This window comes from Tupaia chinensis, unplaced genomic scaffold (genome assembly GCF_000334495.1).
Source record: "Tupaia chinensis unplaced genomic scaffold, TupChi_1.0 Scaffold144150_1, whole genome shotgun sequence".
Classification (NCBI taxonomy): domain Eukaryota; kingdom Metazoa; phylum Chordata; class Mammalia; order Scandentia; family Tupaiidae; genus Tupaia; species Tupaia belangeri.
Genome location: NW_006204006.1, coordinates 779,607 through 794,230, shown reverse-complemented (window position 1 = coordinate 794,230; position 14,624 = coordinate 779,607). Strand labels below are relative to the sequence as shown.

The window sequence follows — 14,624 nt, the reverse complement described above, 5'->3', positions numbered from 1 at the left end:
GTCTAGCTATGTATCCACTACACCATCTCTGGTCCCTCGAGGTTGAAGATTTTTAGTAAGAAGTTGGAGGAAATAATCATTCCACTATTTAACTGAACAGCTACAATGAGGACTATGGAAGTAGAGGCTCCAGCTTATTCTGGAAGCAGAGGATACCCCCAAGGAATGGACTGGGCCGGATGTTGAAAAGGGCAGGAACTTGGCGAGGCAGAGGCTGACCAGAGCCAGGAATTTGGGCTTCATTCGAGGTCAACAAGAGGCCACCTATATTCTGTCTTATAAGTTCCTCCTTTTAGGGAGTACTCCCAACCTCACCCTGGTTGTGCGCGTTTGCGCGTGTGTGTGCGTGCGTGCGTGTGTGTGTGTGTGTAAACCCCTGCCCAATGAAGCCAGCCAGAGCCCATCCCTGGGATTTATAACAGGACCAGAAAGGTCCTCCTTGCCTAGGTCAATCGATGAGAGTGTGGCTTAGGAACTCCAGGTCCCACTGCATGGACACAGCTGGTCACAGCTGGTCTGAGAAGGAAGCTCACACGGAGAAGCCAAGACAGCATCTGGTGGTGTGCCTATATCATGACCAACTGAATCTAGGACCTTGGGGGCCTTGCTGGTTCAAATTGGTCACTGTCACTTGCAACCTATTCAGTCCTAGCTAACGGACCATGAAAGGGTTTGAGTTAGTACTGGCCTGGCTAGAGAAGGGCTGGGTTGTTGAGGTTGGGGAGGGGAGCCCGCCAGTGTTCCCTCTGGGTCATAACTGAGAGAAAATAGACAGGAACCATTTACAGTTAAAAGAAAATAAAAGCTTTGGGCTGACTCTGTAGGGCAGTGGTTAAACCCTGTGCATTGGGAACTGGGTCTCACATGGCTGACTGAGGTTCAAATCCCAGTCCTAGTGACTTGAAAAACACTCCAGGCAGTTATGCCCAAAATGCTGATGGGAGGGAGAAATGGAAGAAAAGGGATGTGGCATGACCATGTCCCAGTGTGTGTAGGGTGGTTTCTATGTGTGTGTGTGTGTGTTTTCTCTTTGGTGAGCACACATGCCACTAAGAAAGAAGAAAAGTATACGTTTTAAGTAAGGATGAGTTAATAAAAAGGTGCAGACCCTAAGAACCACTTACAAAAAGTTCCAGAGTAGACAAAATTAATTCCTGGTGATAAGAGACCAGGCAGTAGTGGCCTCCAGGTGATGACAGTGGAGTTATCTACCTGGTTTGGGGCGGCTGGTGTACAGGTGTGCACACTCACCAAAACTCACTGTACTTCACACCCATGTCACTTCATGACGACTGAAAAAACTGATCAGGTGGGGCCAGCAGGTGGTGTGGTAGTTAAGGTGCTGGACTCCCATATGGCTGACTGTGGTTCGAGTCCCTGACCTGGTCACTTGCTTTCTCACTTTCCCTCTCTCTGTTCAAATTAATAAATGGATAAAGTTAAATAAAAATAATTCTTTAAAAATTGTTAAAAAATGTTTGATCAGAGGGACCAGCAGTTAGTGTAATGGCTATGTCGCTGGATTCCCTTGCAGTCGACCGTGGTTCGTGTCCCGGACCCGGTGGCTTAAAACTCACGCTGGGTGTGTGTGCGTGCGTGCCCAAGATCCTGAAAGGAGAATGGAGAAGGGATTGCGGCGTAGCCATCCCCTATAGGGGTTGATTTCTCACTTTCTGTCTCTATGTATCTCTCTGTCTGGCTGGCGAGCGCACACGCCCTATAGCAAAAACCTCTCCAAAAAAAAAAGTAAAATAAAAAATAAAAAATTAATCAGGCAAGTGACCAATAACTTCCAGTATAAAAAGTTATATATATATATTTAATGACAAGAAAAAGGCATCAACAGCCCCTGGGCCAATTAAACACTCTCTTGATCATGTCCCTGGCTTCTGAGTTAATTTGGGTCACAATTGCTTGGCAGGGTGGCAGGGACCAGACTCAAGCTGGTGGAGTGAAGGGGGTTGGGGTAGGGTAGACCCTGTGTGAAGAGGGGAGCTGGCCTCTACTTGGGTTAGGAGTGACCCCCTCCCTTTGGTGTTTGGGACAGGTTGAGGACTGGTGACCATTCTCTCTTACGGTGGGTGAGCTTATCATCTGACCCAGGGCTTTCCCTTGTTGCTTTTGATCATGATTTTATTTGCTATAGGCTATTTAATGTCCTATTTCTTTTTGGGTCAGTTATGGTCATTTGTCTTCCATCTTGGCTAATTTATTGTCATAGTCTTTTTTTTTTTTTTAAAGAGGTTGTTGCCTTAGGGCACGTGCTCTTGCCACAGAGACAGTGAGAAATCATCGGTAATCCCTTCTCCTCCATTCTCCTAGGATCTCAGGCACACTCACACATGCACCCGGCATGATTTTCAAGCTACCAGGTCCAGGACTTGAAGTGCAGTCAGCCATGTGGGAGTCCAGCAACTCAACTGCTCAGCTATCTGCTGACTCCTATTGTCATAGTTTTTCATGGTATTTTACCATCCTTTTGTGAAATTGGCGGTATCCTCCTCTCCCCCTTCACTACTGATTCCCATTACTTCCATCCTCTTTCTGGTCAATTGAAAGGTTAAAGAACAAAGTTTTATGTTGATTTCTTGTTCTGTCCTCTATCTGCTGTAGTTATTTCCTTCCGTTACCTTTGGGTTCTTTGCTCTTCTTCAAGTTCTTCAAGGTGTGGTGTCATAACTGATTTTGTGTGGGCATTCGGCTGTATATTTCCCCCGTAGTACTGTTTATGCTGCATCCTAAGTTTTGATATGGTGTTTTTGTGTTTATTCATCTTGATTTTCTAATTTCCCTTGGGATTTCTTTCTTGGCCTTTTGCTTGCTAAAGTGTGTTAATCTGCACATATTTGTGAACTTTCCAGTGTTCTCTTCGCTGTTGACTTCTAGTTTCACTTCATTGTGGTCTGAGAAGCTAATTTTGAGGGTGTTGATCTCTACTGTGACTTGCTTTGCGGCCTGTCTTGGAGAACCCCTGTGCACCCAGGCAGTTTGTATCCTGCTACTGTTGTGGTGGTGAGGTTTCAGTGCATATCAGGTCTAGTCAGCTTTTTAGACTACGTAATACTTGGCACATAGGTAAGAATACACGAGACACAGGAAGTTAACAGCTGAAACCCAGAAAATTGCTGCTCAGGGCACCCTTTCCCATCCTGCAGGTCAGCCTCCAGCAATGTGAACCCTCCTGGCTTTTTTTGGTCATTTGAGCACATACATGTGAATCTCAGACAACACATATGTGGTTTAGAGCTTTATAAAAATGACGTTCTACTCCATGATGGTCTACACCTTGCTTTTCATCCATGCTATTCTATGTTGTGGTGGGGAACAGAGTTGGGGTCCCCATTTCTTGCTCTGGAACATTCTGGCACAGCCTTCTCAGCACCTTCCTGAGAATAGGTTCCTGGGCAGTTTGCAGTCCTGCTCACCCATTCTCTGGCTTCCACTCCACCAGAGCACCTAGGCTTGTGGTAGTACCGGGAGCATTGCATCAGAACCCATAGCTATTAAAGGGCACCGTCCCCACACTCCCAGGGTGGGCTGTGGCCAAGAGGGATTTGCCTGGTCTGCTTCCTCTTGGCCCCCAACACTGGAGAGTATATACTGTTTTTTTTTCTTTTCTCCTCTTGGCCAGAGAAGCGGAGAGCAGAGGCTCTGTAAGGGGTCAGACAAGGTGCACTTGCATTTCCAGCCCCGGTGCCCTGCCCTTCTCAGACTCTCCCTTTCGCCCTGGACTTCCAGGGACTCCTCCAGAGGGCACAGGGCAGTCTTTGTGGCTGGCTGAGGTGTGGGCTGCCCTCCTTAGCCATTTCTTGTCCCTCAGCATTTCTGCTTCTTCCATGGACAGGAAGGAAAAGTTGGGCGGGCAGATGGCAGCCAGGACACACCTCTGTACCCTCTGGAGACAGAGCCCAGGGCAAGTGACCTCTGGTTAGGCTAGGACTGCCCAGCAGACAACTGGCTCCTGCCCTAGGGCATACCCAGGGAAGGTGACAGGGTGGCAAATGTCTCCCTGGACAGGCAAGGGACACTTCACAAAATAGCTCTACAGCTGAAGCCAACTTGGAAAATTCCAGGGAAGAGGAAATTTACCACTGGGCGGGAATAGCTGAGTCTGGTCTAGGAACATCCCGCATATGCCGTGGGCCTAAGGCCAGTCAGGCTTTACTGGCAGAGGCCCAGCCTCCAGGTGGGTGACTGGCTTCCTGCGGAGACCACAGCCCCCAAGGGGAAGGAGGGATTCAGCCAGGCCCACCAAGAGGGAGTCTTTTAATAGAGATGGGCAAAGACAGGAGACACGACAGGCCCAGGTATGCTGCCCAGTGTGGACCCTGGGCTGGTGGAGCCAGGGGCTTTCCCTCCCCCAGGTCTGGGCCACCAGGTGAGGACAGGAGAGGCGGTTTGAAAACACAGCTGCACGAACTCTTCACTTCCAAGGGGAAGGGGACTCGGGAGGGCAGCCGCCGGAAATCGGCAACGCTGAGCCAGACCCAGGGCCCACACAGGCAACTTGCTGGCCTGCCCCAGCTGGTCCACCCTGAGCTACCTGTACCAAGAAGGTGCAGAGTGCAGGGAACCGGTGATGGCAGGCCAGGGGGCAGCTGGCTCAAAAGGTGCCCCCGCTGGTAGTGTTCCTACGCTATGTACATCATTGTGCTTTGTCGCACCCACCCCAGCCTCGCCTGGAGTCAGGGTGGGGAGAGGGTCTCGACCCAGCCCCTAAAGGCCAGCGCTCAGCCTGGGGCTGCTGGGCACAGGGACAGTGGGAGCCAGGGCCGGCTTTCTGTGGTTGAGGAGGAGGAGTCAAAACAGAAGGGCCAAGGCTGGACAAGATGCAGGCGGGTGGAGCAGGCAGGTGTGAGGACGAGCTGCGAGGCCATGAGGGCAGGGGACATGGCTGGGCAGGGCAGGGCGGGCAGGCGCACCTCAGCGGAACCGTTCTGTGGCACTCACAGAGGGGAGGCGAGGGCTGTGGCTAAGCCCCTCCGTGAGCACAGAGCAGAGCCACTTCAAGTTCAGGGTGGGCTGCGGTCCAGGCCCGTGCCTGGGGTAGGATCAGGGAGGCCCCAGCACACTGTGGGGCTGGGCTGTGGTGATATCTGTGAGCCTGTCCCCGCCGGGTGGGCAGGGTCCACACAGGGTCAGTTGTTCTCAAAGAGAGAGAGCAGGTCGTCATTGCTGTTGGTGGGGAGGTCGGGTGGGCCCAGGTAGGACAGCAGCTCGTCAGGGTTGGTCAATTCTGGGAGCAGCTGAGAAAGAAGCAGGCTCATTAGCAGCTCTGGTCTGAGACCTGCCCTTTGAGAGGCCCTCCTGCCCTCCTCCACACCGGCTCAGTCTAGAGGGGCCACACAGCTGCCTGGGATCTCCCTGTAGGTGCACCTGCCCCTGGTGGCCCAGCTTCTGAGAGCACACAAGGAGGGGCACAGGCCCGCGGGCAGTCCCCATGAGATTCTGCAGGGTGAGTGCTGGGGGGGAGTCCCAGCTCTGTGTAGCACTTGCAGACCAGGAAGGCAGCTCTTCTGGCCCCCACACCACCCACAGGCAGGACACAGCTACTGCCCCAAGGGTCGGGTCACGTTGGACTCAGCTTCCAGCACCCATAGCTAGGTTGCCACAACATGGATGCCAGCCATGACTGCAGGGCTGGGCAGTCGTCTGGCTTGCTCTCCAGGCGAGTTCCCAGTCTCCCTTCTCAGAAGTGGTGGACTCTAGGATCCTGGCTGGCCACCTTCAGCCCCCACATGCTGCCCAGCACAGGGCCTGGTACTTACGTCCAGAGCTGGCTCAGGGGCCTCCCCTGCCCCAGACATGCTGGGCGGGCCCATCACGCCTGCGGAAGGGTTGAAGGCCAGCTCGCTGACAGAGCCAGGAGCTGCCTGGCCCAGGGGCTGCCGGGATGTTGGAGGAGGGGTTGGATGGTGCAGCTGGGGAGTATGCAGCCCTGGTGGCCCAGGGTTGTGGGCTGAGTCCAGGTGGCCCATGGGTCCCATCTGAGGACAGAGAGAATTGCTCGTTCCAGCAGCCCAGAGGCTCCCAGGTGAGATAGGTCCCTGGCCCTTGACCCTCACTGACCTGGCCTGGTAGGCAGGAAGCAGGCTTCTCTGGAGTCAGGAGGCTGCTGGGAATGTCAGACTGGTAGGAGATGGGGGGCGGCCCTGGGTTGAACTCCGCAAGGGTTGGGGTGCTGGGTGTGGCAGGCGGGAAAGACTCAGGGAAGGTTCCAGGACCCAGGAAGCTGGAACCTGTGAGAGTAGGGTGCTGGGTGAGTCCGAGGGCTCATGCTGGCCAGGGGGGGCCTCACGAGGCTTACCACTGATAGTAGCAGGTAGGACAGAATAGATATTTGGAAAAGGTGTTCTGCTTATTGCTGCCTGAAGTAGCCTTGGGACATTCCTAAGGGTGAAGGTCTCAGGAGTACAGAAACAGGACATGCCACAGCCAGACGCACCACATACGCCAGGTAAGCCTTGGATGGGTGCCCCACGTGAGGGCCAGGCCATAGATGTGTTCCAGCTAAGAGCCTCTCACTCCAACCATGGTACACAGCAAATGTACCGCTGCCTGCTAATAGGGCCATGTGGGGACTGCCTTCACACAGCGTCCCCAAGGTCGGACGTGCAGGACAAGCATCCCTTGGCATGTTTTGGTTGGACACAGTGAAAACTAGCTATGTAGCAATACTCTCACTGGTCTGGAGAGGACCAGCTACCTGCTGGGGCCACCTGAGAGTCAAGGCTGGGCCTGCTGTACTCACCCTGGCCAGGGTAGTCGCTGGGGACAGGGGCTGAGGGGGGCTGCAAGGGGGCAAAGGGGGCAGCGCCTGGGCCCAGGGCGGCGATCATCTCCATCACGCTGGGCATGAGCACGTGGGCGGGGCTCACGGTGCGGCAGCGTTTCAGCGCTGGCCCGTCTGGCTCCTCCTTGATGTGCACATCCGGCTTCACGGGCACTGGCTTCCAGCTGCATGTGGGGTCGATGGTGATCTCCTCATAGTCGGAGCTGGACAGGGACAGAGAGGCCAATCACCTGCTGCCCCTCCTGGCCCAGGGGTTTCCAGGCAGACCCTCCACTTGGATGCTTTATGGCCACCCAGCACGTTCTGAGTGCCCAGCAGGAGGCCGGCCCAGTTCCAACAGGCATGTAAGACCTGTCTCTGCCTGGAACCTGGTCTGCTTGGTGCCAAGAGGCTTGGAGGGCCTCATACTTGCACCCGGGAGCCTCTCCTAACCCCACCCATCCTAGGTTGCCCTCTGGTGGCCACTGGGGCTGGGCTGCAGAAAGAGGACACTCACTTCTGGATGTAAATCAAGATGCCCAGCATGTACTGGTCCACCTCCAGGCCTTCCAGCAATGCCGTCTTGCTGCAGAAAACAATGAGGAGGGTGGGGCTCAGAGGTCTGCCCTGACTCGCATAAGGCACAAGACCCTGTCATTTCTCAGGAACAAGTGGCAAGGCCTCCTACTGTGTCAGGTGACACTGTGTGTGAAGTGACCTGAGCAAGGTAACCCTGTATAAGGTGACCTTACATGAAGATGATTGTATAAAGTGACCCTGTGCAAGGTGCTTCTGCGCAAGGTGACTGGGTGAGGTGATCTTGTGTGTGAAGAGACTTAGTGCATGACATAACCCTATATGAGGGCGACTGTTCAATGTGACCCTATGTGTGAGGTGATCCTGTGAAGTGACTCTGCACGAGGTGACCGTGTGTGAGGTAACCCTGTGTGAAGCAACACTGTGCGACATGACTCTGTGTGAGGTGACCCTGTGCTTGAGGTAAACCTATATGAAAGTGATTGTACAAAGTGACCCTGTGTGTGAGGTGATTCTGTGAGGTGACCCTGTGCATGAGACGGCCCTGTGTGCAGTGACCCTGTGTGATGTAACTCTGCATGAGGTGACTCTGCAAGGAGACCCTGTGAATGAGGTGACCACATATGAAGTAACCCTACGTGAAGTGACCCTATAAGATGTGACCTTGTGTGAGTTGACCGTGTGCATGAGGTAACCCTATATGAGGGTGACTGTACAAAGTGACCGTGTGTGTGAGGTGACCGTGTGCATGAGGTGACTTTGTATGAAATGACCCCCCCTGAAATGGCCCTGAGCATGAGGTGACCCTGTGTGCAGTGACCCTGTGCAACGTGACTCTTGTATAAGGTCTGCATGAGGTCTCTGCCCTGAGCTGCACTGTCCTGGTCCACGTGTGACTCTTCCCAGTGGGCTATGTATTTGGTGATACTGTGAGAAGTTCCATCCATGAAAACCTTTGAAGAAGGGTTCATCCCCCCTCATACGCCACATCTCCAAGACTCACTTGCACACTGGGCACCTCCAAGTCCCTCGCTCACAGTTGAGCTGTAGGTATGACTCCAGGTCGAAGCACTGTAGAGACAGGAGAGGGGCCATTTCTCACTGTGGGCCAGGGAAGTTGGCCAAACCAAGATCTGTTTCACGATTTGACTTATTTATATCCGTGTGTTTTTGTTTTTAAGAGATTTTTTTTTTTTTTTAACTATAGGGTGCCTGCGCTTGCCAAAGACAGAGAAAGATGGAAAGTGAGAAATCACCCCCTAGGGGGGATGGCCATGCCACAGTCCCTTCTCCTCCATTCTCTCCGGATCTTGGGCATGTATGCACACGTGCCTGGCATGAGTTTAAGCCACCAGATCTGAGACTCGAACCGTGGTCAACTTCATAGGAGTCCAGTGACCTAAGCATTATGCCATCTGCTGGTCCCTTTTTTTTTTTTTTTTTAACTATAGGGTGCCTGCGCTTGCCAGAGACAGAGAAAGATGGAAAGTGAGAAATCACCCCCTAGGGGGGATGGCCATGCCACAGTCCCTTCTCCTCCATTCTCTCAGGATCTTGGGCACGCATCCACATGTGCCTAGTGTAAGTTTTAAGCCACCAGATCTGAGACTCGAAACGTGGTCAACTTCATAGGAGTCCAGTGACCTAAGCATTATGCCATCTGCTGGTCCCTATGTGTGTGTTTGAGACAGCTCCTGTGCCAGGTTTTTGTGGCATCCTTATTTAAACAGATCAGGGTCAAGGTTGGAAACAGCCCAAGCAGCCCTCTCCGGAAGTGGAGTGCCATGTTGCCAAGTCAAGAATTGGGAAGCAGTGCTGACGAGGAATCAGTCACCTCCAGGTCATGGTTCAAACTGCAGAGACTGCCACACAACCCAAGAGAGGCATGTGTTTACTTGTCTACATGACTGTTCACTGCTGGAGGTGAGGCAGGAAGAAGACAACATTCTGCATCCTATGCCTTTCTTTTTTTTTTGAGAGGTTTTTGCTATAGGGCACATGCGCTCGCCAGAAAGACAGAGAGATAGAAAGTGAGAAATCAACCCCCAGGGGGGATGGCCATGCCGCAATCCCTTTTCCTCCATTCTCCTCTCGGGATCTTGGGCACACACACACACACACACACACACACACACACACACGCCCGGAGTGAGTTTAAGCCACCGGGTCCGGGACTCGAACTGCAGTTGGCTACATGGCAGTTCAGTGACATAGCCATTATGCTAACTGCTGGTCCCATGTATCCTATGCCTTTTAAAAGGAACCTCACAGGGCCAGCTTACTAGTAAAGGAAACTGGACCCACTGGACTCATTTCAAGTCTCAACCCAGTGGCCAGTGGCTTAAAAACCCTGTTGAGAGCTTGCGCATGCATTTGTGTCAAAATTTCCAACAGGAAGAAGAAATAGAGAAGGGACTGCAGCATAATCACACCACATTTGGGAGTGCTCTCTCCCATTCGCTCTCTTTCTGGCTAGCGCCTATGCCCCCTACCAGTTTAAAAAAAAAAATTCTAAACCCCGTAAATGCGGCAGCTGGTTAAAAAAAAAAAAAAAAAAAGACAGTAAAATGGCAATTATATTAAAAAAACAACACAAGCTCAGCCTCAGAGGAGAGATAGGGTAATCCAGCCATCTGCCCCTTGGCAGGCACCTGTCCTGCCAATCTCAGTTCTAGGTAGAGACCATGTTCGCCCTAGAGGATGAAGCTGATGGATCAGCTCAAATTATTTCAATGGCAGCAAATTCTGGCAAAGCTCAGCAGCAACTACCCACCTGTATGTGGCGACAGTCATGACCACGGGCGGGAAGCTGGATCCTGCGGAAGGTGATAGGGCACTTCAGGGACACCTTGATGGCTGTCTGCTCCACCCCATCTTCTCCATTGGGCCCAGGGGTCCCAGGGATGGTGCCGCTGCTGAAGTTCCGCTTTACTGACATCAACAGGGAGAAGACTTGAGTAAGGGGTCCCTATGGTGGGGAGGCTGGGAGAGGGGACACTACCCAGGGACCCATCTACTCAACAGATGGCTCTGTGAAGCCACCTGGCACTAACCACAACCTCAGTGCAGGTTGCCTGGTATCACTGTCCTGGCGCATGCAGGGCCACCTGGCGCTAAGCACTACCTGGGCGAGGGGCTACCTGTCTAAGCGGGGGCAGCCTGTGTGAACGGGGCTGTGGGCGAGAAGCAGGCTGCACTCTGGGTGGTGCAGTTCTGCAGGGATGCAGCAACGGGAGGGACAGAGAGCCACTCACTCTTGGTGATGCAGTGCTCAGCCGGCAGGAGGCGCTTCTTGAGGAGGCCCTGCAGCACAGAGCGCACAGAAGGGCGGTGCACCAGCTGCAGCACGAAGAGGTGGGACTACGGCACAACAAAAAGGAGGGGTCAGGGTGCGGGCTTCCTACCACCTCTCCAGGGAGTCCAGCTGGTCTGGCTGCGAGGTGGCCATGTGCACCCTTCTCCTGACAACTATGTGTGCACCCTGCACTTTCTCCACACTGCCTGGACCACGTTTATCTGCCAGAACCTGAAGTCTCCAAGTATCCCCCTGCCAGATGCTACCTTACAAGGCCGAGTCTGAGCAAAAAGCTAAGTCCCACGGACCATGACATTTGGCCGCTCATCTCCAGGCTGGGGAGGGGCAGACTAGGCACTCCTAAGCAGTATCTTTGTCCGCAGCTCAGGTCTGCTATGACCCTGGGATCCACAGGAGCCCAGGGAATGCCTGCTTAGTGGAGGCCTTGAGCTCCCAAGCTGTCTGAGCAGCATGGTTACTCTTAGCAGCATGGTTAACATGAGCATCGTATCTAGGGATTTAATCTAGCTGGAAAACAGCCAGAGTGTGTTGAACCAGATCCCTTTCCTTACTGGGCAAGAACAGGTTGAAAATGACACTACAAGGATAGCGCCCACCCAGCTGGGCCCCGCCCCAGCCCACAGCCAGAGCACTGCCCAGCAAGAGATGCTGACCTTGATCTGGGAAGTGCTGGGATGCGTGGCACAATGACCCCACCCCTCATGGCCCTGCCCATGCCCCCACGCACACAGCAGCAGGCGGTGACGGTGATCTGGATGGTGTTGCGGCCCGGCTGGCACACGTGCTTCAGGTAGAGCGGCTTGTGCGAGGTCTTGTTGTCGCCACGCTCGATGGTGAGGGGTGTGGCATTGACACTGACCTGCACTGAGGCAGGCCAGTTGGTGTTCATCTGCCGGTCCTCATGGTGGTAGCACTTGAACTGCAGCTCCAGGTCGGGCCTGTGGCAGGGTGGGTTCTGAATACTGGGCGGGAGGGGACCCCAGGGCCAGAGAGGTGGGCTGGGTGAGGGCTCACCTAAGCATCAAGGTCTTGTAGACAGAGTCCCGGAGCTGGAAGACGTGATTGCTCACAGCCAGGTTGTGCTGCAGGCGGAAGGGCTCCAGGACCACCCCATCCCGCACTGGGAAGGTCAGCCGCAGCTCGTCACACGGGCCGCTTCCTGGAGCAGAGGCCAAGCTGGCTGTGAGCTGGCCTCTTTGGCCAGGGTAAGAGTTTCTGGGGACTTGGAAAGGGTGGCAATCCCCCAGCTCCCCTTGGTGCAGGCACAGGCCAGAGGTACTCTCCACCCAGGCTCCGCTTGGCAGACCTAAGCCATGTCCTGGGTCTGGGGCCTCCATAGTATTTCTCTCAACTCTGGGCCAACTGTCCTGGTGTTCTGCCCTGCCTCAGCCACCCAGCCTAGTGTCCCTCAAGTATGATAGGGGAACATGACCCAACCCAAGCAAAAGGCATTTCCAGTGCTTTCAGAGAGGCGGGAGGCTGAGGTGTGAGTAGGTCCCCTGTCTTTGCTCTACTGCTCAACGGGCAGTATTCTCCATGGAAGCAGGGGTTCTTAGCCAGGAACAGGCTCAGAGGGCTCACAAATCCTCTGAAATTACATGTAAAGTTTTGTGTGCATGGGGGTTTTCTAAAGATACACAGCCTCCAATGGATTTATGAAGAGGTCTATAACAGAAAACGAAGGGAAGGGCTGGCCCAGATGTTTAGTCTGTATAAGGGATAGGGACAAGTGAGAGGCTTTTCCCAGGGCCCCAGCCAACCCTGCAAGATTCTCTGGAGTCCCAGGACCCCCATCCCTCCAGCTATGTCCCCACTGCTGTCCAAGATGGGCAGACTCACCAGAGGGCGACGGGTGCAGGGAGCTGAGGCTGGGCTTGAGGTCAGGCAGGAAGGGAGACTTGACTTCCTGGCCAGGGGACATGTAGGGAACGCTGCTGCTGGGGGTCATGGGTGGCGTGGGGTTCCCTGGCAGTGGGGAGCTGGGGTAGCCAGGGATGGAACGAGCAGGCTGTAGGGGTGAGCACAAACAGTCTGAGCAGAACGGTGGAGGGTAGGATGCAGGCTGTTCACAAGGTGTCTGCTAGGAGTCATCAGAACAGAGGCAGCAGGAAACAGTCCCGGGGTGTCCAGCAGGGACCCACACTTCCTCTACCTGGGTGCCCTCTCTCCATATGCCCACTGTGAGTTCCCAGCCCATCCACCTGGCTGAGCCCTGCACCCGAGGCCACGCTGGCTGTCACTGACACTGCTCACCTTGAAGCTGGCACCCTGCCCCTTGAACTGTTCTGTGGGAGAGGGAACCGCCATGTCCAGGGCACAAGCTCGTCCCTGCTGGGCACTGGACCCGTCCCTAGAAGCCCACCACACACGGGTACAGGCCTCTTGTTCTCCTTTACTCTCTCTTGCGTTTTCTAAACTATCTATTAGGTTGTTGGGAAAGCTACGGCACATTTTTCTATGCAAAAATATATCTGTAAGTTTCCCGACAACCCAATACAAAGAACACTACTGACTCCACCACAGGGAGATAGCTAAGCCCACAGTGGTCAGAGGGACAGAGAAGACAGACGCACCCACCCCTGCCTCCTCCTCACTGCCCTGCCCACGGAGGTTCCTAGAGAGGTGAGCTCCGACCTCCATGTGCTCAGAAGGGGTGTACAGCTGACACAAGGGCCTGTCCCCTGGTTGGGCTTCTCCGCAGCAAGCAGAGGGACAGGGGGCACTCAGGTGCCTGCTGGTTGCTCTGATACCAAATTTATCCCAGATACATGAATCTTGCAGAAGGTCTTTTCAAACTGGACCTCGTACTCCAGGCACTGCACCTGCGCTGGTCAGGACCCCCGTGAACCCTAGTCCTGAGCAAATGTGGACCCACCCCCAGAAAGCCCGTCATCCCTCAAGGGCAGGACTGCCTCAAGGTTCCCCGTGGGTCCCACAGTGCTTGGCACAGGGTCTGGCATGGGGTTGGCGGGGGAGCCAGCCCTACCTTATAGTGTAGTCCTGCGGGACCGGGTGTGGACAGGGGCTGACCCATGCCCTGCTGCAGGGGCAGCCTGTGCCCAGGGTAGGAGGGGGAAGGGGCAGGGGGCTGCCCTGGGCCGGGCGCGTACTGGGCAGTGCTGGGCGTGTACTGGCCTCCTTGCAGGTACTGCTGCCCGGGGTACACCTGAGGAAGAGGCAAAATGCCCCGGGGGAGAGAAAAGGCGTCAGGGAGCCGGTTTCTAGAAGGAAAGAGTATCCATGTACTTAGGGGCAGGGTCGGGGAACAGTGGCAGGGCTCCTGGCCCCCTGGGGACCCTGCTACAGCACCAAGGGGCAGAGGTCTGTTCTCACCCCTGCCCTGATGGGCGCGTGGGCACTCACCTCAGAGTAGGCTCGTTTGAGCCCCTGTCGGGGCAGTGGCTGGGCCTGGGGGGGGCCGGGGGAACCCTGCTGGGGCAAGCGCGCGCATTTTTTCGGGGCAGTGGCTGGGCCGGGGGGGCCCCGGGGTAGCCATGCTGGGGCAGGCGCTGCCCTGTGTACAAAGGCGGCACGCCTGCTGCCCGGGTAGGGTTCATGGCCAGGGGAGAGAGGCCGGAAGGACCCATCACTCCTCCCAAGCCTGTGGGACTCATGCCAGGGGGCACGCTGGGCCCACGGGGACCTCCATGCTGTAGAAACTGGCTGTTGAAAGGCTGCCCAGCCCCCATCTGGGAAGAGAAGAAAGAGGGCTGATCGAGACCCCACCTACGCAGGGTTCCTGTCTCCCAACCCCCATGCCAGGCAGGGTGCCCTTGGCCCTGTCCCCTCAGACCCTCAGTCCTTCCCAGCACCCCGTCTCAAAGGCCTCATAGGCCCGGCATGTATGTGCTCGTCCCCTAGTTCCCCCAGACCCGCACGTGCCGGCACCAGCAGGAGGAGTTGAGGGCCTCACCGCTCCGTACTGGCTCAGCTCCTGGCTCTGCTTCTCCTGCAGGGCAGCAACAGTGGCCGTGGCAGTGGCTGTGGCGGTGGCTGCGG

The 14,624-nt window shown here is 55.1% G+C and overlaps 1 protein-coding gene across 1 annotated transcript in view; it reads right to left on the bottom strand.

Moving 5' to 3' along the window:
- Positions 1-2,166: 2,166 nt before the first annotated feature.
- The window catches only part of ZMIZ2 (zinc finger MIZ-type containing 2), a 19,755-nt gene continuing 7,297 nt past the window's right edge, over positions 2,167-14,624 (bottom strand). The window contains exons 6-21 of the mRNA XM_027767273.1: positions 14,539-14,624; positions 14,108-14,314; positions 13,989-14,042; positions 13,612-13,791; positions 12,837-12,917; positions 12,465-12,633; positions 11,640-11,784; positions 11,353-11,563; positions 10,564-10,669; positions 10,083-10,240; positions 8,313-8,380; positions 7,290-7,358; positions 6,752-6,996; positions 6,070-6,239; positions 5,769-5,987; positions 2,167-5,246 (exon numbers count right to left, since the gene is read on the bottom strand). Of these exons, the coding sequence (XP_027623074.1) occupies positions 5,139-5,246; positions 5,769-5,987; positions 6,070-6,239; positions 6,752-6,996; positions 7,290-7,358; positions 8,313-8,380; positions 10,083-10,240; positions 10,564-10,669; positions 11,353-11,563; positions 11,640-11,784; positions 12,465-12,633; positions 12,837-12,917; positions 13,612-13,791; positions 13,989-14,042; positions 14,108-14,314; positions 14,539-14,624 (2,276 nt within the window). The 3' untranslated portion in view covers positions 2,167-5,138. The remainder of the gene's footprint in view (positions 5,247-5,768; positions 5,988-6,069; positions 6,240-6,751; positions 6,997-7,289; positions 7,359-8,312; positions 8,381-10,082; positions 10,241-10,563; positions 10,670-11,352; positions 11,564-11,639; positions 11,785-12,464; positions 12,634-12,836; positions 12,918-13,611; positions 13,792-13,988; positions 14,043-14,107; positions 14,315-14,538) is intronic.